This window comes from Osmerus mordax, chromosome 9 (assembly GCF_038355195.1).
Source record: "Osmerus mordax isolate fOsmMor3 chromosome 9, fOsmMor3.pri, whole genome shotgun sequence".
Classification (NCBI taxonomy): Eukaryota; Metazoa; Chordata; class Actinopteri; order Osmeriformes; family Osmeridae; genus Osmerus; species Osmerus mordax.
In genome coordinates this window covers 14,553,565-14,580,473 of record NC_090058.1, presented here as the reverse complement: position 1 = coordinate 14,580,473, position 26,909 = coordinate 14,553,565, and the positions used below count along the sequence as shown (strand labels likewise).

The 26,909-nt window shown below is 42.4% G+C and overlaps 4 protein-coding genes and 3 non-coding genes across 7 annotated transcripts; 4 read left to right on the top strand and 3 right to left on the bottom strand.

Moving 5' to 3' along the window:
- Window positions 1-197: 197 nt before the first annotated feature.
- Window positions 198-2,048, bottom strand: oip5 (opa interacting protein 5). The gene is made up of 5 exons (XM_067243365.1): window positions 1,711-2,048; window positions 1,227-1,308; window positions 1,021-1,143; window positions 817-898; window positions 198-622 (listed from the first exon to the last, which is right to left on the bottom strand). The coding sequence occupies exons 1-5, from the start codon at window positions 2,027-2,029 to the stop codon at window positions 536-538; spliced, it is 693 nt and encodes a 230-aa protein (XP_067099466.1). The 5' UTR covers window positions 2,030-2,048; the 3' UTR covers window positions 198-535.
- Window positions 2,049-3,239: 1,191 nt separating this feature from the next.
- Window positions 3,240-3,430, bottom strand: LOC136949655 (U2 spliceosomal RNA). Its single transcript, XR_010877457.1, has one exon. It is a non-coding gene; the product is annotated as a U2 spliceosomal RNA (small nuclear RNA).
- A 3,833-nt stretch (window positions 3,431-7,263) lies between these two features.
- Window positions 7,264-7,454, top strand: LOC136949651 (U2 spliceosomal RNA). Its single transcript, XR_010877453.1, has one exon. It is a non-coding gene; the product is annotated as a U2 spliceosomal RNA (small nuclear RNA).
- Window positions 7,455-9,339: 1,885 nt separating this feature from the next.
- On the top strand, window positions 9,340-9,455 carry LOC136949641 (U5 spliceosomal RNA). Its single transcript, XR_010877441.1, has one exon. It is a non-coding gene; the product is annotated as a U5 spliceosomal RNA (small nuclear RNA).
- Window positions 9,456-11,613: 2,158 nt separating this feature from the next.
- On the top strand, window positions 11,614-15,476 carry nusap1 (nucleolar and spindle associated protein 1). Its single transcript, XM_067242954.1, has 11 exons — window positions 11,614-11,710; window positions 11,877-12,104; window positions 12,207-12,339; window positions 12,475-12,567; window positions 13,423-13,535; window positions 13,713-13,763; window positions 13,882-14,033; window positions 14,255-14,415; window positions 14,542-14,661; window positions 14,752-14,842; window positions 14,960-15,476. The coding sequence occupies exons 1-11, from the start codon at window positions 11,636-11,638 to the stop codon at window positions 15,045-15,047; spliced, it is 1,305 nt and encodes a 434-aa protein (XP_067099055.1). The 5' UTR covers window positions 11,614-11,635; the 3' UTR covers window positions 15,048-15,476.
- A 19-nt stretch (window positions 15,477-15,495) lies between these two features.
- On the bottom strand, window positions 15,496-17,474 carry ndufaf1 (NADH:ubiquinone oxidoreductase complex assembly factor 1). Its single transcript, XM_067242956.1, has 5 exons — window positions 17,287-17,474; window positions 16,526-17,052; window positions 16,108-16,293; window positions 15,950-16,024; window positions 15,496-15,844 (listed from the first exon to the last, which is right to left on the bottom strand). Exons 1-5 carry the CDS (start codon window positions 17,351-17,353, stop codon window positions 15,704-15,706), a joined length of 996 nt encoding a protein of 331 aa, XP_067099057.1. The 5' UTR covers window positions 17,354-17,474; the 3' UTR covers window positions 15,496-15,703.
- A 367-nt stretch (window positions 17,475-17,841) lies between these two features.
- rtf1 (RTF1 homolog, Paf1/RNA polymerase II complex component) lies at window positions 17,842-26,591 on the top strand. Its single transcript, XM_067243978.1, has 18 exons — window positions 17,842-17,967; window positions 18,893-19,003; window positions 19,130-19,280; window positions 19,510-19,714; window positions 20,003-20,120; window positions 20,380-20,491; window positions 20,601-20,739; window positions 21,678-21,855; window positions 21,979-22,061; window positions 22,349-22,436; window positions 22,828-22,935; window positions 23,051-23,128; window positions 24,174-24,295; window positions 24,825-24,882; window positions 24,977-25,054; window positions 25,233-25,331; window positions 25,407-25,521; window positions 25,642-26,591. Exons 1-18 carry the CDS (start codon window positions 17,887-17,889, stop codon window positions 25,746-25,748), a joined length of 2,031 nt encoding a protein of 676 aa, XP_067100079.1. The 5' UTR covers window positions 17,842-17,886; the 3' UTR covers window positions 25,749-26,591.
- Window positions 26,592-26,909: the final 318 nt, after the last annotated feature.

Below are 26,909 nucleotides of genomic sequence, written 5' to 3'. Positions count from 1 at the left end.
TATTGAGAAACTGTGAACAGTTACTGGGGACGGTATTGCATGGTTGTACACTGCTAATCAACTTCACCACAGAATGAGCCGAGTCTAACTATGCACTCCAGAGGGTGGCCCCGAGCATGTTGTTGTGAACCTCCCGTCTGGTTTCGTATTAACAATCTGCATCAGAAATTCAGCAATAAAAAACAGCATGGTGCCAATAAAACGAGTGACCTCATTTATTCAAAGAGTGAAGTGTGTTGTTTCCTGACACAAGGTCCCGGAACATCTAATAGAAATTCAAAGATACATCAGCATGCACACAATCACCAGTTTACATTAATATGCCAGACACACATACAAGCTTACGTTCAGACACAAGACAAACACACATATACCATGCAAGCATACACCTTCTCACATTTACCAGCTTATATACCAGATATACATAAGGCTGATATTCATACACCATGTTGAACAGACAAAGTGCTAGAGAACCTGTCACCTAAGCAGAACCATGACACAGGAAGCTGGAAGTCATCACCAGCCCGGCAGCCATCTAATCTAGGCTTGCAGTGCTGCTCTCTCTCAGACTGCCATGTAGCAGAGAAATGTGCTTCAGTGCAGCCTCCATTTCTTGTTTCAGCTGGAATATCAGTACAGTGTAGTACAGTATTGAAGTTTAGTTTAGTGGAGAAAGAAAGAAACACAGGGAAGCATTTGTACATGGTATTCATTAAAAACGTATCCAAAGCAACATTTATGGCTGTGAAGGCCAATAAACAGCCTAAAGCCTGTTGATAAGACATTCACAATATGTTGAGGGGCACATTAAATTACCGTAGCTATACTTTTTCCAATGGGCTCTATGTCAAAGTTAAGTGTAGAAGCCTTCACCATTGAACCATCACTGAATTGATAACTGCATAAAAGGATATACAACCATCAAAACACTTTTAAAACACAAAAAAACACTTTTAAAACACAAAAATCAACAAACACTCAAGACTAGATTGCAGTGTCTCATCTTAAAGTGGACCTTACCCATTCATGTTATCTTTCCGGATGAGAAAGAGGGAACGCAGACTGGCGAGACGCTGTGGGGCTGAGACGAGGACTACACCCACAGAACAGCCACACCCAGAGCAGCTCAGGGAATTGTAGATGCTATGGAATCATAGACATATAGCAGAGATCCATTCCCAGTTGTACATATCATGGTTAATACTACATGGGTCGTACAAACATACCAGTTTTCCCATTTCTCCTCGAGACTTGACTCTAGCTCCTTCTTGATTATCACATCTAGGGTGACCTCTAAGGAAAGATTAACTGCTTATCAAAATCAGAGTAAGTTAGTTAATAAGAATAACATTTTTTAATAGCCTACAATAGGGTGCATCGGGAACCACCATATATGTTGCTTGATTTGCTTGATTTGAAATGAAAAAACACCTATATAGTTAATCAATTCAATGTTTTTTGTAATTGTTGTAGTTTATTCGGCCTTTTGCCGAATAGGCAATCTTCCTTCCGATCAAACATACCACCCAGCCTCGTTGGCTGACTGCATAAGAGTTTACCATGTATTCATCTTTTCATTTTCTATAGCTGCGGCCAGCAGCTCTGCAGCTCTCTGTTGACCAAATATGACAGCACGGGCGTACGGGTCGTGGTTGCAGAATTCGCGCAGTTTCACTGTCCAAAAACCCTTGCGACTTTTAGACTACTTACTACTTGTAAGAATGAACTTAAAATTGAGTGGGAGCCAAACGTGAGTGGTCAAAGAGACACGTGGCCCCGGAGCCATAGCTTGCCGAGTCCTGCTCAAGACAGCAAACATTTGACGTAAACTGACAACAAATGCTGTAGACGTATGTTTTGGTTGACAATGAAACATTTTTGGCACATCAACACACCACTTACTGCTGCATATTAGTGAGTCACAACACTTTGCTTCTCCACAAAGTCCGAGTGAGTCTGCCCACACGGTGTTGCATTGTCCACAGTGGAAAGTCATGACATTCCTGTAAACACCTTCTCTTGGGTCCATTGTGTTCCTCTGAGCTGAAAATGTTGTCTTCTTGTTTTACGGGGGTTGGCATTCGACTCATTGGTGTAATACCGCCACATTCTGCTCCGGAGTGGATCAGACGATTAAAATTTAAAATCTATATCCCATAAAAAAATAACACACACAGACACCCTAAACTACATTGGCTACTGGTGGCCATTGTTTTTTATATTTTACGACCCGTGTTGACAAACACAAAATAGGGCATGGTGTCTCAAAATAATGTTTGCGTTTTCCATTTTCAACATCTTCCGTCCGATCAAACATACCACCCAGCCTCGTTGGCTGACTGCATAAGAGTTAACCATGCATCCATCTTCTCTCCTGCCCTGCCCTTCTACAGGGGTAGTTTGGTGTATATACAGTTCTGTGCAAAAGTTTTGTGCACAAATTGAGTAAAAAGTAAAGCTATAATGCTTTAAGAATTAATGGAAATGTAAAGGCTAAACTTTTTTTTTTGCACTTGCAGTATTGCCGCACAAATACAGAAGAAGAAAAAAGGTCAAATGCATGTACATATGAAAAGACGAAATAATGTACAAAATGTTGTAGGCTTAAGACTTTTGCACAGTAGAGTAAATACAGGGTGTAAGTACTGTAAATGTTCTCCGGTGGTGTCTGTGGTCTGGAGTTTGTGAAATAGTTGTTTGTTGGCCCCTTCCAGTAACGTAGGGGGTGTCATATTCTGAACTGTGTCTGCTTATGAAAGGCTGACACAACAGCATCACAGCAGAGGTACACATCTCAGCTTGACTCCAGTGAGTGTTTAAAGATCCATGTTTCATTAGCTGTGGTTAAACTGACAGCAGAAACGTTAGTATTTCCGCCAGGTTGACTTGAGGAGCCAGCTCAGTCCGTGTTCTCTTGGCTGTGGTGGAGAGAGCTCGCAGTACCAACACACCAGTCACATGAAATATCCAGTCAAAGCCTGAACAGAAACCCAAATGGAGATAACATGACCACAGAGCCTTCCTGACAGTGGTTGTACTTCCGTATTCAGGGAAAACCCATTTCAGAAGAGGCATTTCTCTCTATGGCTCTAGGTTTGTAGTGCGAGCAAATCAGAGATAGTTTGGCATGACTGCCTTATGTGAAGCACGTAGTACTAAGCGTGATCAACACACTTAACATTTCCTAACCCGTCATGGTGTGTGAACCTTTGTTTCAGACAGTTAGTTTTCCCCAGGAGGGGAAGTGCACCGTTCCTGGAGGTACTGCAATACCAGGTCGATGCGTGGAGTGGACGGAGCAAGCCCCTATTCCATCTCCCTGTTCCAAAAATCAATTTAATATATGGTCCCCGGGTAGGGGACGTATCAGATATTAAACTGATAAGAACAGATACTACACTTGATCTTAGCCAAAAGGCCGAGAAGCGATACCCGACTGCTCCTCGAGGAACCGGAGTCATTTCCAGGAACGTCATATTAATATAGGGCGTCACGATTGTACTAATTGGGCTAATGAGCTACATAATCCGTAAAAAAACTAAACGGAGTAAAAATAAACACATCATTAGCAAAGGAAAATCGCTTTAATCAACGTGCAGTCTTTGAAAACTAACGTGAAAACGTGGTGTAGCTGTCACGTGATACACGTCCCTCCAATTGGAGATGAAAGATACAACTATCGAAAACAATCGCAGTTAGGCTACTCTTCCGAGAAACAACCGGCCAATAACGTGTACATTATGTATTGGTGAAATATTTCGTATTTTCGTGGTAGCCTATTTGAACGCTGTTATGATAGCTCACGGAAGAACAAACAACAGCCATGCGAACAGCGGACTCTGGCTACGACAAAACCCTGCCATCTGCTGGGCATCATGTAGAACAGCAGCAGCCACAGCATCGGGCTTCCCAACAGAAGACCGGACCGTCACGCTGTTAAGCATATAACCAACATGGGTGATATGCATTTTGGCCATCAATTGGGACAGAAGATCAATCTTGTCTGAATCATTTATGCAAAAGTGGAAAAGGATGTGCAGTGTAAAATCACATTAGTCCTACTTTAGTTACCTACAAGTTAACAAGTTGCCTTTGAATTCGACACACACGGTTAGGAGGATAACTAGTGAACTATCATGCAGAGGCGTTGAAGCTGCGCATCATAATCAGCCATTTAAACTGATAACAAGGTCTTTGGTAATAAGCAAACGCGTGCTGGTATTGAGTTAATAGCCGGCGAGGTATGGGGTTCCATTTGTGCCCTAAATATTAACATCTGAGAGAGACGACAGTTCATTTCTATTCGACCGTAATTTGCAAAAACATGTAGCCTATACTAGTCTGCAGTTCGACGTCAGCTATGGCTGGGTCGGCAACTCGCATCTCAAGATGTGGTGCTAGGGCCTATTTGAAAGGCCCCGTGACCAAACTGCCAGGTAGCAAGAAAATAAATCACCGTAGGCCTTCCTAACTACATGCCAACTAACTACTGGGCTACCTCTCAATGTGTCTTCTTTAAACCAATGCCGGGATACATTTGCCGTGACACATTGCGCATCGAGTCGTTGGGTAATAGGGCTATAGGGCTGCACCAGGCCTGGAACACACAGGCCACAACGTTAACAGGCCAAGTGTCCTACAACTTAAGCAAAACTCAAACAACAAAAACGAATATGTCCTGACTGTTAGCTGACATGACTGTAAACATACACACGTTAACCACATACATTGTCACGCATTTGGTTAAAAAAAGAAAATAAACAACAAGCGCTCTTTCCGAATGACTTGGATCAATGCGCTGTAGTGAGAGCCCTTCCATTTCTCCCCAACGAAACACTTCCACTACAACTCCTAAAAATAACTCAGAAATCTGCTATTTGCATATGCCACAGAAGGCAGTGTATTCTAGCGAAGAGGAAAGATACAAGGAAAGCAGCATATGCATTTTTTTCGAGGCTAATCAATTTGGCAGACTTGGAAAAATTGTGTAGCCTATAGGTTTATACGACTTGCAACAGGAGTTGCCATTAAACATATACTCACAGTTTGAGAGGTCATGCGGAAAAAACGACAACGTCGTTCAAAGATCCCAGAGCTCAAACAATATAATATCAGTATATTGTTTCTGCCTCTCTGAGCCAGCTACCTCTCCTCCTTCCTCTGGTAATGCTGATGTTGAAGCAGCTAAAGCCCCCCCCCAAACATGTTCGATTTTTTTTGCACATTTTGTGGCATCCGAGGCAAGGAAAATACAAGGAATGAAATACAGGCTAACATGGGACCTACACAGGACAGCAATACAAGAGATCCACAGACCTTCTCACCTCCCAACCCCCCAGGACGTTCAAGTTTTGCACCTCATTAACATGTCTCAGGTATGCGCAGGTCAACACATTGTATTGGATTAGTCCTTTTGCAAGTGGCACTGTCTTTTGAAAGTGCATGGCACTGTCTTCGGGAGGATATTTCGTCGGCCTCATCTGAAATCTTCCCTCACGAACGGATTAAATAGGCCTAAATATACATACAAGATATGTGAAAAATAAGTTTAAATGGATTTTGTATATTAGACGCCTTGCAGGGTGGTTTGTTTGAGCTCTGGGATCTTTGAACGACGTTGTCGTTTTTTCCGCATGACCTCTCAAACTGTGAGTATATGTTTAATGGCAACTCCTGTTGCAAGTCGTATAAACCTATAGGCTACACAATTTTTCCAAGTCTGCCAAATTGATTAGCCTCGAAAAAAATGCATATGCTGCTTTCCTTGTATCTTTCCTCTTCGCTAGAATACACTGCCTTCTGTGGCATATGCAAATAGCAGATTTCTGAGTTATTTTTAGGAGTTGTAGTGGAAGTGTTTCGTTGGGGAGAAATGGAAGGGCTCTCACTACAGCGCATTGATCCAAGTCATTCGGAAAGAGCGCTTGTTGTTTATTTTCTTTTTTTAACCAAATGCGTGACAATGTATGTGGTTAACGTGTGTATGTTTACAGTCATGTCAGCTAACAGTCAGGACATATTCGTTTTTGTTGTTTGAGTTTTGCTTAAGTTGTAGGACACTTGGCCTGTTAACGTTGTGGCCTGTGTGTTCCAGGCCTGGTGCAGCCCTATAGCCCTATTACCCAACGACTCGATGCGCAATGTGTCACGGCAAATGTATCCCGGCATTGGTTTAAAGAAGACACATTGAGAGGTAGCCCAGTAGTTAGTTGGCATGTAGTTAGGAAGGCCTACGGTGATTTATTTTCTTGCTACCTGGCAGTTTGGTCACGGGGCCTTTCAAATAGGCCCTATAGCACCACATCTTGAGATGCGAGTTGCCGACCCAGCCATAGCTGACGTCGAACTGCAGACTAGTATAGGCTACATGTTTTTGCAAATTACGGTCGAATAGAAATGAACTGTCGTCTCTCTCAGATGTTAATATTTAGGGCACAAATGGAACCCCATACCTCGCCGGCTATTAACTCAATACCAGCACGCGTTTGCTTATTACCAAAGACCTTGTTATCAGTTTAAATGGCTGATTATGATGCGCAGCTTCAACGCCTCTGCATGATAGTTCACTAGTTATCCTCCTAACCGTGTGTGTCGAATTCAAAGGCAACTTGTTAACTTGTAGGTAACTAAAGTAGGACTAATGTGATTTTACACTGCACATCCTTTTCCACTTTTGCATAAATGATTCAGACAAGATTGATCTTCTGTCCCAATTGATGGCCAAAATGCATATCACCCATGTTGGTTATATGCTTAACAGCGTGACGGTCCGGTCTTCTGTTGGGAAGCCCGATGCTGTGGCTGCTGCTGTTCTACATGATGCCCAGCAGATGGCAGGGTTTTGTCGTAGCCAGAGTCCGCTGTTCGCATGGCTGTTGTTTGTTCTTCCGTGAGCTATCATAACAGCGTTCAAATAGGCTACCACGAAAATACGAAATATTTCACCAATACATAATGTACACGTTATTGGCCGGTTGTTTCTCGGAAGAGTAGCCTAACTGCGATTGTTTTCGATAGTTGTATCTTTCATCTCCAATTGGAGGGACGTGTATCACGTGACAGCTACACCACGTTTTCACGTTAGTTTTCAAAGACTGCACGTTGATTAAAGCGATTTTCCTTTGCTAATGATGTGTTTATTTTTACTCCGTTTAGTTTTTTTACGGATTATGTAGCTCATTAGCCCAATTAGTACAATCGTGACGCCCTATATTAATATGACGTTCCTGGAAATGACTCCGGTTCCTCGAGGAGCAGTCGGGTATCGCTTCTCGGCCTTTTGGCTAAGATCAAGTGTAGTATCTGTTCTTATCAGTTTAATATCTGATACGTCCCCTACCCGGGGACCATATATTAAATTGATTTTTGGAACAGGGAGATGGAATAGGGGCTTGCTCCGTCCACTCCACGCATCGACCTGGTATTGCAGTACCTCCAGGAACGGTGCACTTCCCCTCCTGGGGAAAACTAACTGTCTGAAACAAAGGTTCACACACCATGACGGGTTAGGAAATGTTAAGTGTGTTGATCACGCTTAGTACTACGTGCTTCACATAAGGCAGTCATGCCAAACTATCTCTGATTTGCTCGCACTACAAACCTAGAGCCATAGAGAGAAATGCCTCTTCTGAAATGGGTTTTCCCTGAATACGGAAGTACAACCACTGTCAGGAAGGCTCTGTGGTCATGTTATCTCCATTTGGGTTTCTGTTCAGGCTTTGACTGGATATTTCATGTGACTGGTGTGTTGGTACTGCGAGCTCTCTCCACCACAGCCAAGAGAACACGGACTGAGCTGGCTCCTCAAGTCAACCTGGCGGAAATACTAACGTTTCTGCTGTCAGTTTAACCACAGCTAATGAAACATGGATCTTTAAACACTCACTGGAGTCAAGCTGAGATGTGTACCTCTGCTGTGATGCTGTTGTGTCAGCCTTTCATAAGCAGACACAGTTCAGAATATGACACCCCCTACGTTACTGGAAGGGGCCAACAAACAACTATTTCACAAACTCCAGACCACAGACACCACCGGAGAACATTTACAGTACTTACACCCTGTATTTACTCTACTGTGCAAAAGTCTTAAGCCTACAACATTTTGTACATTATTTCGTCTTTTCATATGTACATGCATTTGACCTTTTTTCTTCTTCTGTATTTGTGCGGCAATACTGCAAGTGCAAAAAAAAAAGTTTAGCCTTTACATTTCCATTAATTCTTAAAGCATTATAGCTTTACTTTTTACTCAATTTGTGCACAAAACCTTTGCACAGAACTGTATATACACCAAACTACCCCTGTAGAAGGGCAGGGCAGGAGAGAAGATGGATGCATGGTTAACTCTTATGCAGTCAGCCAACGAGGCTGGGTGGTATGTTTGATCGGACGGAAGATGTTGAAAATGGAAAACGCAAACATTATTTTGAGACACCATGCCCTATTTTGTGTTTGTCAACATGGGTTGCAAAATAGAAAAACCAATGGCCACCAAGTACACGGACCTATTTTATCCTCTAGTCTCAAATACTTATCCAAGTCAGCCATACTAACACCCTATCCCTACTTATCCATTATATCCAAAAACATGTAGGCTATCCCTGAAAGCTGATAGTAGGCTACACAGTAGCGTAGGTGTTTGTAACTACTAACTTAACCAGCCTTTCAGATCACTAGATGTCGCCATAACGAAACATTTTCATCGAATAGCCTATGTTGGACAAACGATGAATTATTAGCCTATTTTATATCATTTATGTTGTTTCTGATTATTGTAGTTTGTCGACGTCGCCGCTCTCGATGGTGCCATTTACTACTGATAACTTAATACATTTGCGCATTTATTGCAGGAGCGTGTTCGTGAAAGGACACGCGTGTGGGCGTATGCGGAGCTTTCTGCAGTGCTGAGTAAACTACATGCAGTGTGAAGATGGCAGTGCACGTTGCAACACATAGCTTACTTTAGGCTTGCGTAGGAAGTAAAATACAAATTTAGAAGGGATGCTTTACATGGCCATCACTTATATGGTTTATTGAATTCAGTGTGTTCTAGTTAATAATGTGTATCCTACCACTAGAAAGTACGCTATTCCTCAAACTATCCAGGAAGTGTTTTAAATATTTCCCATCATTCAATTCGTTTGTGACTGCTCTTGCATATTTAGATAAATTGTTGCGATTGTCGGTGTACATTTACCTTAGTTTTCAAGTAGAATTGCCTACGTTAATTCACAGATTTTGACTTTAAGTTTGAAATGTAAATGTAAATCTGTGTAAAACCGTAACTGAGAATGTCATGTCGTTGAAAGGCATCCCATTTTGAGACAGTAGAAGGGCAGTACACTCTGGTTTCTCTTCAGATCGCATAAATCTTTCGCCTTTTACTAAAGATTTCCGTGGAGAGGAAGATTACGAGTATCAACCAATTTTTTGATGCCCTGCCTTACGGCGGGGCTTCCTATATTGTTTAAATTAAGCAAGAAGTAATTCATAGCAGTATTGTGATTCTGAAATTTGATAATTTTGTTGTCAGATGCACAAAACAACAAGTCAGTCTGGGCACTGAAATTCTTAGGACAAGCCAACGTAAAGCAACCGAACATAACATAGTACAAGTAGCCTACTCAGAATATAAATTACACCAATGATAGCAAAAACAAGATCAATTTCTGAACCTCTTATAATAATGAATACTTGAAGAAAACAACGAATTGAAATACGACAATGTATGTGAGACGGCGCTGCTTTATGAACTGATTTCAATCCGCCGCGTCTGTTAATATTTACACTGGCATGTAGGTGGCGCCCAAGTACTGTCATCCGGATCAACGGGCCCCAGTCTCGGCCGTCTATATATAGCCTTCTGTAAGCCTATATTTGACATTATTTTACTTTTAAGTATATACATTCTAATTTATGTTCGACCTCTTTGCTGAAACTTGTGAAATATTTTCTCCACAGCATCGTTGCCAAAAATAAGACACACTTCACAACAAATCACGGAATAAAAAATAATTATACAAAACGAGAAAGAAGAAAATCCAGTTGTGAACTACTCGTTTCATGGTTTATTGATGTGTTGAGGATGAGTTGAGCACTGTTTGAATCAAGGGCAGTTCAAAAGAAGATCGTATTGTTGTCTTGGAACAAACGGCAATGATATTATAAACACTCCCTATATTCTAGTATGAGTGAAGAACAGATCATGCATAAACGAATTTATTGTATTTGACTATCTCTATATCTCTCTTCTTTTTTTAAAACGTTGCGGGCCTTAAGCATCAACGGATCCGAAGTGGAAAAGGTCAGCTGCTTCAGGTTCCTCGGGGTGAACATCAGCAATGACCTCACCTGGTCTGCTCACACGGACAAGGTGGTCAAAGCGGTCCGGAAACGCCTCTTCTTCTTGAGGAGATTGAAGAAGTTTGGCATGGACTCGGTCATCCTCATTAACTTTTACAGATGCACTATAGAGAGCATTCTGACTGGCTGCATCACAGTGTGGTATGGGAGCTGCACAGACAGGGACCGCAAGGCCCTACGTAGTGTGGTCAGATCTGCTGAGTTCATCATCGGCAGGAAGCTCCCAGCCCTTCAAGACACCTACCACAGACGATGCCTTAGGAAAGCAGGATCCTGAGAGACTGTTAGCACCCATTCTTCAGTCTCTTTATCCCATTGCCTTCTGGCAGGAGCTGCTGTAGCATTCAGTCTCGCACGAGCAGACTGGACAATAGTTTCTATCCAAGGGTCATCAGGCTTCTGAATGGACATTGATACATTTCTCACTAGTCACTTTACATTGTTACATTGTCACTTTCAGCTCAATATTGCACTATTGCACTAACTGTACCCCACTTGTCTTAGGTTAGTATAGGTCTTGTCTTAGGTTAGTATAGGTATATACGGTTAGTATAGGTATATAAGGTTAGTATAGGTCATTATGTGTATTAATGTATAATGTGTATTATTGTATATTGCATACTTTTTTGTATAATAGGATGTTTATTACTATTATTATTATTTATTTTTTCAATTTTATTTGAGCTTATCATAGATGTAATCTATGTTCTTAGTACTTACATGTTATGTTATGCTAGGTTGCTTGCGTTGTCTTGTCCCAAGAATGTCAGTGCCCAGTCTGACCTTGTGTTGTTCTGTGCACCTGACAATAACATTTGAAACTAAGCCACAGTGACATATTACCTCGTCTCCACAGTGTGCAATAGGCCTACCTTTTCTTTTACTGCAGTGTTTATATTTTACCATTCATATGTATCAAACTGCAGGCGATTTTATATGACACCCATTGTACAACATTGTATAAATAAAACGATCCCGTCAACTCACTGAACTGAACTCGCCGGGAAACGGGGCAGGAGGTCGCCGGCATCCAAATTCATCAGCATCTCATTCAAAATTAGTGAAGTGGGAGAACGAGTTTCTATTGGTTGAGAAACTCCCAGCTGCATCGGAGACCCAATCACTAGGCTTAATTTTCAATACTTTGAAACATCGGATTTCAAACCGTTAAGCGCGGTTAAAGAGAAGTTGCTTAATACTGATACAAGACTGTAGTAGTAAGAGAAAGGTTTTCATTCCGAGATAGCTAGCACTTAGTGGCAAGGATATCAGAATGGATTTAGACTGTATGAAGTATGCAGAATTACGGCGTCTGGCTAAAGAAGCTGGACTCAAGGCAAATATGAAGGTAAAGCTTATAAGCGAACTAGACTTGCTAACTTGTTGTTAGCCTAGCCACCTACTAGTAGCTAGACTATCTAGATCTGGACGACTGTAGAGCTTGCCTTACGACGTTCCTTGGGCATGATCTACTAACGTTTAACTTGCTCATCGTATTATTTCCCCTCATTAAGGCTGATAAGCTGCGAGAAGCGCTCAAACGGCACTACCAAGAACAGCAACACCAGGTTGAACAAGAAACAGACTTGAATGGAGGCTTGGCACCAAACGACGATGACACAAACGACAACCAGGTTGATCAGCAAGTTACCACAACTTCATTATTCGTTACCAAACGACGTGGTAAAGCATTTAAGAGGAAGAACTCCGAGGAAGTCAATAAAGAAAGCGAAGCACTTGAGGTAACGTCATACTGTACAATAATCATCAATAAGTAACTCTAGTAACACAATTCTTAAACTATCATGGCGAGTTTTGGTCAGTAAAATTGTTTTGTTTTAAAGACTGACGAGAAAGATTCCCATTCTGGAGCTCAGACTATGAGTGCCAAGAAGAGGCGTGTGTTTTCCACTCAACAGCCTGACATACAGCCGGAAAAAACAGCCACAAACACAGTGCCTGCGACATGCGATAAAGGTTAGCACCAAAACTGTTAACTCCCTCTTTTGTGAAATGGACAGGCTAGTGGTTCATGTTAATCAAATCACCTACCTGCTTTTAATGACTGAACCCTTTTTGTTTTGTTTTTGACTGTGAACCGTTCTCACTCAGTTGGAGAGCCTAAAGTAACGAAAGCAGGAAAAATTCCCCGCCATGAGGCCCTGTTGAAGAGGACTAAGCCCATGTTGAAGCCCACCACGCCGAGTAAGTTGTGTCAACAACTCCCTAGTTGACCAATGGCCATTGTCTGAGATGTGGCATTGATGTTGTGTTCTATACAAGCAATTAGGGATGCACCAGTTGTGAAATTATGGGCAGATAATGATGCAAAAAATAATTTGGTGAGCAGGCCTGTCATCAGTTGCTCCTCAAGTGTTGCTTTTGTGCATTGTTTAAAGTGACTGCCCTTACATCTGGGATCCAGTGAGGTTGCAAAGCAGAAAATAGGATCATACTCGATTTGATCCAAGTGTTTGTTAACATCTGCTAATAGTGCGGTCCTTGTTGTTTTGACACCATGGTCTGTCAGCCCCCTTGCTTAAAACAGGCCCCTGGTCTCTCACCGCATCAGCAGCTGCTGATGAGACTTCTCGTCAGTTGTTCAAAGAAGGAAAGAAGTGTGACAGTCACTAAACCCCACTGGTGCACAGTGAGAGTTTCGGGAGGTCATTGTCTGTGGCATATTTAGTTCAAGGTTTTCCATCACGTAGAATGTACTATATAAATATCAGATCTTGCTGTAGCCTTTTTGGTTTCATCCCCAAGTGGGTGTGCACAGCCTGCAGGTGTAAGTAGGCAAGGGGGTGAGTGTTTTGTGTCCAACTATCTTGGACACAAAACTATCTGACTTCTTGGTCTTAGGTAGAAGCTCTACTCCTGAGCTATACCTATCCCCAATTGTCAATGTAATTAGAGTACATTGTGGGACATTCCTCTCAGTAAACATAATTTTTAGAAGCAGCCACCTCACAGCCCATCCATCTCATTGCACACCCAGCATAAATAGGTTGTTTTTCTCAGATGAAAGAAACTGTTAAATTGTGTCTCTATCCTTTTCAGACTTCAAAAAGCTCCACGAGGCACACTTTAACAAGATGGAGTCTATTGATTTATATGTCCAGAGGAAGACCAAGCAGATGGATGTGTTCAGAAATTCAGTAAAGGAATTGAAGGTAATAAACTGTATAATGATGTTGTCATCTTTTTCACAAGAAGTTGGGAGGTTGTTTCAAGCCAACTCCTGGTCGTATTTATGTAAAAACTAAAGGCAGTGGTGACTGGATGACATGGCTGGGTCTTCCCTATTAGTGTATTCATCTAAGAACAGTTTTTTTGTTGTTTATTTGTAGTTGCTCTCAGACAAGACTATTTCAAAGCCGGCAGAGGGAAACCCTCAACGCGTAAGTTCTGCAACTTTGTCAAATTCATTATAGTAATGAATGTGCTGGTTAATTAACTTGATAAAAGCTATCCACTGCCTTTTTTCGTGGGGTAATTCTTCTTCTCTGTATTTTGAAGAAGTCCAACAGAGCCTCCCTGTTCAGTCCTGCATCTGTGGATACGAAGCCCTCCTCAGGCAGACGCAGACACACCCAGCTCAACAAGCCTGCCCTGAAGGACAGCGTTCCATTCAGACCATCCGTCCTCTCCACTCGCAGGATCAATGTTCGGTTAGGCTCCCTCATACACCGATTTCTATGACCGAGACACTGGAGCGTATGGGTGTCCTGGATTGTTTAATTGATGTGGAATGTCGACTTTGCTCCTCGGGACTCTGCATGCATCCCTACTCTGTGAAACCAATCTAGGTTAAGTGCTGTGTGTTCAACATCAGTGTGTTCAAGTCTCATAACACTTAATTTAAAAAAATGTACTCTCGTTTTGCGTGCAGGTTCTCTCAAGTTGTCGAGGATAACGAGCAGAAGAGGGCCGTGGTGAAGACCCCTGCACGCTTGTCTCCCTGCGTGGACCTCATCACTCCAGGACAGGACACTAAAGCGAAGGGGAAGCCTGAAATCAAGACGTCTGGTCTATCTTCCACAAAGACTCCAGGTAACATTCACTTTAAGAAGTGAATGTTCAATGTTCAGTGAATGTGAACTTCATTCATAAATAATACATTCTTCCAGCAGACTTGCCTCTTGATTATATGACACTGTTCATGTATTTCCATTAAAGGATCAACATTTGTCTTTAACGGAAACACAAGTATTTCAAACACCCCTGGGACCAACAAGAAATCCACGTTTGATTTGAAAGCTAGTCTCTCTCGTCCCCTGTCCTACAAGCCTCATAAGGGTAAGCAGTGGGCTCAGCTGTCCTCCGTGTTCTCTGTTGTGAGAAGCACAACTGGGTATGGAAAAGCCTGACAGTTTACTGTTTTCATAGGAAAGTTGAGGCCGTTTGGACCAACCCAGGAGACCTCAGTGGAAATCCCATCTAATCAGAAGAATTACAAACAGCACAAGGTCCAAACAAGGTGAGGAATCAGTAGTAAGATCATAATTCATTGTAATAGGAACCCACTTTTCAATTCTTAAATGTTGAATTTACTAAGTACTATCACTGTTGGTCAACCCCGTGGTCTTTGTTATAGGGAGGAACGGAGAACGAAACATAAGGAAGACAGGAAGCAGAAAAAAGAGAATATGCTAGGGGCCAGAAGAGGCCTCACCATGTCTTAAATGTGTTTTTGTTGCCTGTTGGGGTCATTGTGCTGTATTTTTTAGTGGCATACATTTTCTCTGTTCTAGTATGCAGTTTTGTGTAATGTGCTTGACTCCAATGTCCAAACTCCATTGGTAATATTTGTGTGTACTTGTAGATCATTTCTACTCACTGATATTTAGTAAATGCTCTATCCTTCTTTTGTTCTAACAACTTTGCTTTTACGTTTAGAGGAAGTACATACAGACAGTTGTGGGGAAAAAGTTTAACTTCCTGTCTGAATATTTTAGTTGCCTTTTGTATATTTTATATCGAGTTAAACCTTTTTTATGTATTTGGATATTTGTGTAATAAGTGAACACATGCTTTGCTCCTAAGTCTGACATTTGTTAAGAAACATCCATGTATAGTTATTTTTGTGTTTTGAAGTGGGTCAAAGTAAAGAAATGTAGGTCCCGATAGGCCTGACAAGGACAAGCTACTTTACTTCAGAACCACGTTACAATATGATAAAACAGCAAGACATATCTCCAAGGTTATGTATTCATGTACAGAAAGTGAAGCATGTTCAGCCACTCCATCATACAAACTAAAACAAGTGATTCAGGATTTTAATATTCAACACAACACCTTTCTTCGTGGGGACTTCAGTAAGGGGAGGTTCCATCCCAGCTCAGACCTCTGGGTTTCTCTTGTACAGTTCGTATGCAAACTCTTCTGTGTGAGCTTTATCATTACATGCACCAATAAAGTCAATCTCCAACTGAAATGGACCATCCACTTTATCACCCAACGTGAATCCAATAGTGTTAACCTATGGGGGGGGGGGGGGGGGGGGGAGACAAAGTGTGTGAATATAAAAATATATACATGTTACTGTAAAGCTATTCACATCTGAAATGATTTGCTCAGATCTTACCTTGTCCAACCAGATACAAGACTGGTCATCTTGTATTCTTCCGTGATTTGAAAGGAAGAATTTCGAGAATGGGATCTGCGAAGAAGAATATTTAATGTAATGTTCTAAACCAAGGGAAGATGTTTTTGTGACAGTCTAATATCTTTCCAGGCACCTACCTTGACATCTTGCCAGTAAGGTCCACCTCTGGTGTACAGAAAGTAACTGTATATGTCATTCTTCATGTGAGAGAAATACATTTCGGTTGTAATGTTTATCATCCATGGACGTCCATCTCCACGAATACGCAAGTGTAGGGTGTTGAAGTTCGTCCAGTCAAGGTGCTTTATCCTATCAAATGAACCCTGGGGGGGGGGGGGGGGGGGGGGTCGATAAACAGTTATAGCTGGCATATTGTCTTTAAAAAGGTTAGTCTGTTCAAAAAATTCCTTGCACAGTGTGGAATCAGACAATCATTCCACAATGTTAAACCTCACAGTAGCATAGAAGGGCACACTGATAGTGAAAAACACTGATACACCAACATAATGTAGTTTGCATGGACTTTTTCTGATGACTGTTACGGTGCTCACCCACCTTTGGTTGCTGGGAGCGTAAGGAGCAGTAGCCGCTGTAGCGAGTCTCCCCGTCCCTCGGAGGGTTGGTGCAGAGTGTTCCGTACAGCAGGCCTGTGGTGTTGTTCCTCCCCAGCTTCAGATAAGCCTCACTCCGTCCACCCATCTCCCGGTCAGAGGAGACGGTCCACTTCTCCAGAGACTCCGGTCCTCTGAACTCCCAGATCACTCTGGTCTGCTCCAGCATGTGCTCCGCCAGCGGCTGGCCCTGGGGGCCTTTTATGGGAGCCAGAAACTCCTCCTTCAGCAGGGAGAAATGCTTCCATATCCCCTCCATGCCTTTAGCAAAGTCGAATTTGAAATGTTTCCATGGTAGGCTTTTGTCTGTGGGCTGGCCTGGCCGTCTGTACTCTCCCTTCCAGATAGTCCTCCATGCCACAGTCATACGAGGAGCAGAGGGTGCCAAGAGGCTCTGCTGCCAGAGAGGCCTCAGCAGCTTCCCTGAACACAATGTGGTCCTTGACAAAGACATGTTTGGCGTCCTGGATTCTCACTGTTTGGAAATAGTACAGGGACATTATGTAGATGCACAAAATGCATCATTCAACACATGCAATACAAATTAATAACGAACTCTTGACCCTCTCGATGTTACTGCCTTAGTACCCTAGTTAGTCATTCTCCTTTCTTTGCTAAATTGGGCCAAAAAGACACTAACACAAATTAACCCATGCTACAAAACAAATGTACCCTTAACATTGACAGCGTAGGTTAATAAGATACTTGCCTTTGATACGTGGATTTCAGGTCGGAACATTGAAATTTCGATTGGTTTTGAAGCTAGATTCATTAACGATCTACTGAGCACAAGGCTACTACATACATAAAGTTATAATCCATATCTGCCTTGTTGCATGTTAACCATCCTAGGATGAAAGCTCCAGAGAAGGTTGCAGTCACGAAAAACTACTCCTAGAAGTCCATCCCGAGTGAAGTTCTACTAGGAACAATAACTGAGTGAAATTTCAGTTCCTTTTCGGTGTTTATTATTATCATAATGTCCTACCTAACAACTTAAATAACAAGAAAATGTACGCAAGTATTACTTAAATTAAACGACTTTCCAGCAGCTGGCCTTCTTGCTTACAACGTGTAGGATATCTTATTTTTCTATTTTATTTTTCCTCGTGTACATATACTTCATCCTGCATCGCTGCACCGCTTGACGCATGCTCTTTCGGAAAGCGCCTTTGGCTTTGTGTGGATGAGTACGGAGCCATCTAGCTGCTGTAGTTGGTAGGTAGCCACCGCGGTTCTGTTCGTCTTCATCAAACGAAGCGACAGACTCTGAGCAGTGGTAGCTAGCCTGCTAGCTCGCTAATCATGGTGAATGTAAAGAAGCGGAAAGGTCGAATCGTCGATTCTGACTCTGAGGACAGCGCCAGTGATGATAATTTAGATCAGGTAACGATGCAATTGTTTTGCGCAGTTCAATATTTCGCTTACTGTATTGTCAACACAGTAAATAGATAGCACTAGCTGTTGATAGTGGGATACAAGCTAGGAACGTGCTAGCTAGCAGTTACTGAGCAAGCTAGCTAGGCTAGTTAGCTTCAACCTAAGAGGAAAACACCGCGCTAGTTCAGGCCTGGTGACCATAGACTAGCTCATGGCTCAGCCTGCAGTGTGTCACCCGTAAACAACATATTTATCAGACTGACTTGTTAGCAGATTTGATGCTACCATACTATAATGCTGTGGTCTATTAGTAATAGGAAGTTTAGAACCGTATGTCTTGTAATGACGTCATGGAGGCTGCTAAACTACTAGTATAGTGTTGACAAAACACACAAGCTAGCATAACGTTAAGTTAGCTAGCATTACAGAAATGTGTGCGCAAAAAAGAACTGCAAACTATATTAATTGTAGCTTGAGCAATTAAGTTATATAAATAATCCGATCATTTGATAACTACCTAGCTATCGTTTACACTGTAACTCTTAACTGGTGTTTGGCATTTTTGCATTCATAGATGTTATGCTTGCTAGTTAGCTAGCCTCATAGCATCTTGCTTGGTCATAAACTGTGAGAGAAAGTAGCAGGTAGGCTGGCTTGTTTGGCTACTGTACTGTCAGAACTCGAATGGTTAACCGAGGGTAAGCCTATCTTAGTAAGTTAACCCAGCAACTTTGTTAAAGCACAGGACAGCTGTTAATGTAGCTGCCCTACATGTAGTTAGCTAATAATACTCGTTTGTTTCCATCCAGTGAAAGCATACTGCAGCTTTTATCTGTCTGCCTATGCATAAGATCTACTGTCGTTATCCAATGAGCATGTCAGACATTCTCTCCTCATGCTGAAGCGTATTGTTATTGTTGCTCTGCTGCAGGAGCTTCTGTCTTTGACCAAGAGGAAGAGGATGGATTCAGACGAACCGGAGGAGCCGGTTAGCAAGCCAGCAGCCTCTTCAGACTCAGAGACTTCTGACAGCGATGATGAGGTATGAATTTCATCTGTCAAAGGCCAGTTTTTATCTTCTTAAAACAACATTGAGGCTGCGTGTTTTTGTTTTTTTTATTGCCTCCTTCAATCGATGTGTAAATCTGTGTGTGGTGTTATCATTCAGTGGACTGTTGGAGGCACAAAAGTCAAGAAGAAGGTCAAGCAAGTGAAAGGGCCAGAAAAGAAAAACGTGGCGAAGAAAAAAGTAAATAAGGCAGCAGCTTCTGGGAGCTCTGATGGAGACAGTTCAGCTGAGAGCTCTGCTCCAGAGGAGGGTGAGTACAGTCCAGATATTCAGAGCTCAAGTATGAACCAGCAGGAATAGGCTTTGCAGAGATGTGTTTCTATAAATCCACCATTATTATCATGTTTAGGGGATTGGTGTTGCTCCATACTAAAGCATTTGACTGCAAATCAAGAACAGGTTCATATCTGTCTCGGATGGAATATAATGCCACTGCTATGCGTGCTGACAATGTTGCGGATGATATGTTTGACCGACAGGTGAAGTGTCGGATTCTGAAAGCAACAGCTCATCCTCCAGCTCAGACTCGGACTCATCCTCGGAGGATGATGTGTTCCGGGACGGCTACGGGGATGATCTCATGGGGGATGAGGAGGACAGGGCTCGGCTGGAGCAGATGACAGAGAAGGAGAGGGAACAGGAGCTGTTCAACAGAATTGAGAAGAGAGAGGTGCTGAAGAGAAGGTAGGCCTGACAGCGTGGATACATTTTATGCACAGTACTGTACATTGCAGCATAAAAAACGTTTTCGTTTAGTCTTTTAATTTAGTTTTTGCTTTACTTTTTCATAATTTGTTTTTGTGCATACTACTTTTGCACAGTACTGTATATATCAATATATACAAATATTTTATATAAACTACAGCACCATTACACAGGTGATGAACTTAGCTTCCAACAGCAGTCACTCAGAAGATTTGTTTTTATGTAACTTTTAATTGAGTGTTTCAACATTGTGCTTGTCTCTGATAGGTTTGAAATAAAAAAGAAACTAAAGACAGCCAAGAAGAAGGAGAAGGAGGAGAAAAAGAAGAAACAGGAGGAAGAACAGGAGAAAAGAAAACTATGTCAGGTTCAAGACACCCAAGTCGTGAGTAAACACAGCCACACACCTGTTATCCACACACCTGTTGTCCACACACCAGTTATCTACTCACCAGTTATCCACACACCAGTTGTCGCTTGAGCTGTGCAAGATCACATCATCTGTATGAGAAAATCAAATTGTATTTGTATAGCCAAATACAAACAAACCATCACGGTTTGTTCAAGTGTAGTGTTGGATTGTTGGATGCTGTTCTTGTAGATGTACTCATTGTCTGGGTCCAACCCCTGTTCTTCTTCTACAGGTTATGTCTCACAACAAGGAACGGAGGTCCAAACGTGATGAGAAGCTGGACAAGAAGTCCCAGGCCATGGAAGAACTGAAAGCAGAACGAGAGAAGAAGAAAAACAGAACAGGTTGGATAAAAAACAAACAAAAAAAACCCGTAAAACTTCTATAAGCATGTAAAAGAAAATGAGATAAATGATGGATTTGTCTGACTGCTCATGACTCCTGTTGTAACAGCCGAGCTGCTGGCCAGACGGCAACCCCTGAAGACCAGCGAGGTTTACTCTGACGACGAAGAGGAGGAGGAAGAGGATGACGATAAGTCATCAGTCAAGAGTGATCGCAGCTCACGGTCCTCATCTTTTGACGATGATGAGTGAGTAACCGCCAACTGAAGACGACATGTTGACTATCAGCATTTTATAGGAAGTCGTCATTGATCTAGGGATGGGCATTTGAAATGATTTTACTATTCAAATAGGATCCGAAATTATTTTTGAATATCCGGATAATCTATTTTTATTAATGCTGCTGCGGTTCCGTTATGTAATAAGCCTGACATGACACAAAGCATACAGTAAACACATGAACCACCACACATTCTGGCAATAATTTTGACTGTTAAGCTATTAGATTAAATAAGGGTTAAATAAGGAAAACAAATGAAAGATCAATTTATTGAACATGGCGATAAGACAATGAACTTGAAGAAAACGCTGCGTCTTCAGACTGCAGGAACTGAGGTTGCGGGTACTGCGAGGTACTGCTTAGCCAGGACACTAAGCTTCTTTTACCGGTCCTGGTTGATTCTCCACCACTCCAGTGGGTTGGCCTGGGGTGGGATGCATGGCTCGCTGAAATACAGCGCAACTTCGCTTAGTTGGTTATCATTATCGTTGTAGTAGTCCTCTCCAAAAAGTGTGTTGAGGGTTGCAGCCCTGGCGATGTGGGTGCAGGAGTGCGTCGGCTGCTCGTCAAAGGGCATCTGGCTGAGCATTATCGGTGTGGCTGGTGTTGGGAATGACATTTTTGACCGTTCTACACATTGAAAGCTTATTTTATATTTAATTCAAAGGTTTGTCATGATTTTTTTTTTGTCTTTGTCAACTACACTCATAAGTATTCGAAAAAAGTACTAGACTACTAACTTACTACCTTAGGATATTCGGATATTCGATTAACCACGGCCATTATTACATTGATAATAGTTTTATAATTTCGGTTATACTATTTGAATTTGGATCAGGGGTTTTTTCTCTCCCCCTAACAGCACGGCCTTCCTTTTTAATGGGGTGATACTTTGTTTTGAAATAGGAAAGAGGAGACTCCACCAAAGTCCCAACCCGTCTCACTACCAGACGAACTGAACCGTGTTCGCCTGTCACGCCACAAGCTGGAGCGCTGGTGTCACATGCCCTTCTTTGCCAAGACTGTGACGGGCTGTTTTGTTCGGATAGGCATCGGGAACAGTAGCAGCAAACCAGTGTACAGGGTGAGAGGCAGTTACAGTTATTACATCAACTCTGATTTGTTTCACGATATTTGGTGTATCGTCATATTAAGTTATTTTCCATGTGTACTCATGGTCTTTGATCCCCCCCCCCCTGGTAAATAGGTTGCTGAAATAGTCGATGTGGTGGAGACGGCTAAAATCTATCAGCTGGGAACGACAAGAACAAACAAAGGTTTACAGTTAAGGTAGGTTGTCCCGCTTAAAGCTGCTCTGACTCTCCTCCTGTCTATTTCCCTCCAAAACCTCTTGACTCTTCTCTCTGTGTTTCCCTCCAAACCTCTTGACTCTTCTCTCTGTTTCCCTCCAAACCTCTTGACTCTTCTCTCTGTGTTTCCCTCCAAACCTCTTGACCCTTCTCTCTGTGTTTCCCTCCAAACCTCTTGACCCTTCTCTCTGTGTTTCCCTCCAAACCTCTTGACTCTTCTCTCTATGTTTCCCTCCAAACCTCTTGACTCTTCTTCTCCTCCCTCAGACACGGCAATGACACCAGGGTGTTCAGACTGGAGTTTGTGTCCAATCAGGAGTTTACTGAAAACGAGTTTATGAAGTGGAAGGAGGCGGTAAGTGTGGTGCATGCATCGAGGTCTGCAATATTGTATTATTTTGTGTACATAATGCAGTATTTTATTTCATATTTTGGTATCAACTCTGATATTGTTACAGTGAAATTTCTAAAGTGCTGCTACTACTGTCTAATATTGCTTCAACTTGTATACAACTGAACTACAAACGTTACATGATCTAGTATGTATAATAGGGAGGGATCCTTGTATGCTGAAACCTGCAGTAGCCAGGATGAACCCAGTCTGCTCTACTCCCTGATTTTATGCTTTACTTTGTACATGCACTAGTTACATGTCACTTTGGATGAATGCATCTGCTAAATGATTGTAATGTAAATGTCCTGCAATGTCCACCTGTGAAAACGGGTTTCCGACCGTGCTTCTGCAGATGATCATTGCGGGGATGCAAGTCCCAACGCTGGATGAGATCACCAGAAAGGAGCAGTCCATCAAAGAAGCCGTCAACTACAAGTTCAATGACAAAGACATAGAGGATGTAAGTGGTTGTGCTGGGTTCTATCATACTGTTACCATGGTGACAGTCTGTGATTATGATAATTGATTGCTTTTGATTGTTTCAGACAAAAGTCCTATTCTGATCCTGTTTTCAGATTGTAAAAGAGAAGGACAGATTCAGGAAGGCACCTCCTAATTACGCCATGAAGAAAACATCGCTGCTCAAAGATAAGGTATCGAATAACACCTCATTTCTATCTGTTGTCTGGGTCGCTTATTGGGTGTGCTCAAAAACTTATATATTTGCACTGCATAGACGTGATGTCAAAATGTTCGTCTTGGTCCCGATTGAGTTTCTTGTATTCGTGCGAACGTTCTGTTTGACGGTTTACGCTTGAATTAAGTTTTTGTGGCAAAAAGTGCCTTGTGTGGCACAAGGGAACTCAGTGCTAGCCTTACGTCACAACGTCAGCACACGTTAGCAATGACGCATAGATACGATGTTCTAGTAAGACAGAGCGATATCAGCGAGCCCTCAGTATTAGTACCGTAGCTAAAAGTCTTTGAAAGTTGAGACTACTTGACTCCCCTTCGTTCTTTTGGTGAGCAGTCTCACGAGCCCTACTTACCCGGCGTCGTGGAGCCGACCAGCTAAATACTTATTTAGCACTAGCGTTGATACCTGCATATACCTACAGCTGGCAGCTGTGCTCCGTTTTGCTCCTAGATTCAGACCTAGCCCTGGTAAATTGTAGAGCTAGCTAACTACTAGACTTCTGCTGTGTGGGAATTGCAGGAGCTAACCAGTCGAAGGACGTACAAAAATACAGGAGCACAGAGCACACAGAGCTCTCTAGTTTTTTATTCGAAATGCAGGTTAATAAATGCTGCTGCTCCTCCGCGTCAAGAGGGGCCAGTTGAGGTGGCTCGGGCATCTGATAAGGATGCCTCCTGGACGCCTCCCTGGTGAGGTGTTCTGGGCACGTCCCTCTGGGAAGAGGCCCCGGGGAAGACCCAGGACACGCTGGAGGGACTATGTCTCTCGGCTGGCCTGGGAACGCCTCGGGGTCCCCCAGGAAGAGCTGGTGGAAGTGGCCGGGGAGAGGGAAGTCTGGGCCTCCCTGCTTAGGTTGCTGCCCCCGCGACCCGACCCCCGGAAAAGCGTCAGATGATGGATGGATGGGTTAATAAATGAGACAAACCCATTTACGAGGACTTCATGCAGGGGGCGGTGTTGTGCTCCCAACTCATACACACGTGTTGTGTTTCACCCTGAAGGCCATGGCGGAGGAGAGTGGAGATGGTGACAAGGCGAAGGGGATCCAGGATGAGCTGAATGAGCTGGAGGAGAGAGCAGAGGCACTCGACCGGCAGAGGACTAAAAGCATCTCTGCCATTAGGTTTGACGACCGATTCTAAACATATCTTAGTTTGTATAACCTGTTTAAATTGTGGTAATTCACCACAAGGCAACAACATATATCCCTATATGATTTATAGACTACTTCGGATAAATGGTCGTCTTCAGTTATTTGGGAAAAACACCATGCTTCATTTCAAGTGGATAAAGAAAGGCTCACTTGAAAAGTGGTCATGATCAGTAAAGAAATTGAAAGTATTTTCAGTTTAATGTTTTCGAGAAGTTTAGTAACGTGTGTGTGTGTGTGTGTGTGTGTGTGGACGGTCAATATGCAGCCTTTTTCAAGCTGGAATCACAAGTGAGCTAGGCTGTTCTTGCAATGTTAAAGTTGGATGGAAAGCCTGACGGTTACACACGGTTGCCAAGCAACGTTCGTCAAACATACAGCCTATGTTAGTGTATGAAGTTGTTCAGCAATGCCTAACAACAATCTAGGAGTTTGTTTCGGTGGAACTACCGGTAAGAAATAAAGAAACATTTTCAAATAATCTCCTGTTCTCTCTGTCCAGCTACATTAATCAGAGGAACCGGAGTTGGAACATTGTTGAATCTGAAAAAGCTCTTGTGGTAAGTGTTTTCAAAATATTTCATACAAACCTCTTTGAAATGTAGAAAGGTTTTACTTGTAAAGGTTTCTTTTAAACTTGTGTTTGTCTTTCAGGCTGAGGGCCAGAACACCAAGAACCAACAGATGGACCCGTTCACCAGAAGACAATGCAAGCCGACCATGGTCTCCAATGTAAGAGACTACGTGTTGTATCATAACTAATCATAACCTGTGTATTTCATACCAGAACCAAGATGCTGTGGTGTTTATCTGCTGTACTTCCTATATGCACTATTTGTAGGTTGCTTTGGAATTAAGTGTCAGCTAAATTAATGAATTGTCATGTAAAACATTTATTTTTGCTTGATAGGCCAGAGACCCATCAGTCCACGCTGCCATTCTGGCCCATCTGAACCAGAAGTATGGCTCTGGCTCGGACCAAGATGTAATTGAGATGTCACTCCACAAGGTAACTACCTCAATTACCGTAACCTGCCTGTAATCTGTAAACTGTTATTTAAGTGTTTGTTTGTCTGTTACACAGGGACTGCCGGGACAGAAAGACAAAGATGTCAACAAGACAACCAGCGACCTCTCAGAGGACCTGTTCAAAGTTCACGATTTTGATGTTAAGATCGACTTGCAGGTTCCCAATGCAGGTGAGTTCATTTCCTGTTTCCTGTCCATGCATCCATGCAGGTTTGTTATGTATTTAGTGTTTGTGGGGGGGGGGGAGGAGAATGTCAGCCACTCAAGTTAATTTGTATTCTCTGTTCTAGAAGCCAAGTCTCTCTCCGTCAGCTCCAACGCCCTTCCAGTGAAGGATGGCGCCCCTCGCAGATCTCTGAACCTGGAGGACTATAAGAAGAGGAGGGGGCTGATCTGATGGGTTGGACCATTAAAACATATTTGCATGTGTTTCTGGCTATTTGACCTCAGGGCCCCTGAGGCTGAAAGTGTGTGTGAGATTGTAAATGAGGGTGTGTGTGTGAGTGCGCATGTGTTTGTATGTGTGTGCGAGAGAGAGAGAAGTGCAAGTAGTGCAAAAGACTGTCCATCCCAAAACAGAGGAAATATTGATCCTTCGAAGACTTTTTTTTTTCTCCTCAAAGGATCTTTCTTGGAAGAAGATTGTCCACTCGTTTTTGCGTTATGTGCAAATTTGTACTTTGAATTGTGTTTTTCCTCAGTTTATGTCCCTGTTTTATATAGAACCTTTTCCTGTCCTGTCTCATTTTCTCCTCGGTTGTCTCATCTGTTCAAGGACACAGGACTTTAGAAATGCTCTTGGACACTATATCTTGTAAGACTTAGATTGTTGAGACAACTGGACTGTGGATGGGGAATGGGTTTTCCTCTCACCTTTTCTGCATAATGGATTATTTTAGGATTAAGGTAGAGAGGGCATCATTACAAACCTAACAGTCTGCAGTCTTTTCCTCAACACGGAGGAGAAGATGACATGAAGACAGCTGGCCCATTGTTTGCCTTCGGAACTATGTCACTGTTTAAAGTTTTGAAAGCAGATTTATATGAATCAGTTGTTTACCATGGATGATTAAAGCATTTTTATTTTTTATTGTTTTTTCTTTCTGAAACCATATTTTCAGAACAGATTCTAAGTGTTATTGATTGTCTCCTTAGTCAGTTCTTGTATTGATGTGGCATGCCTTGTAAATATACAATTTGGAGTGAGTGCAGCAAAATAAAGAGGCACTGTTTCGTAGAATTTGTGTCAGTCTCTCTATCCTCTCTTTAACTGTAAAAGAAAGTGTTTGTCATAATGAAGTATATTAATTTAGTGTATGTGGGGGTTTATTCTTATGATATTTAGAAGTCCACTCAAGAATGGTAAAAAGAATATTTGAACTTGTGGATACATTTCCTGATTATTTAAAGGGGGTTTAGGTTAGAATTAGATTTAGGGTTTGGAGTAAGGGATCGTTTTATGGTAATGAGGTACGGTTTGGGTTAAGGTTAGGTCTTGGGTTGAGGTTGTTAGGGGTTAGGGGAAACAGGATTTTGAGGGACTAAATTGTCCCCACCA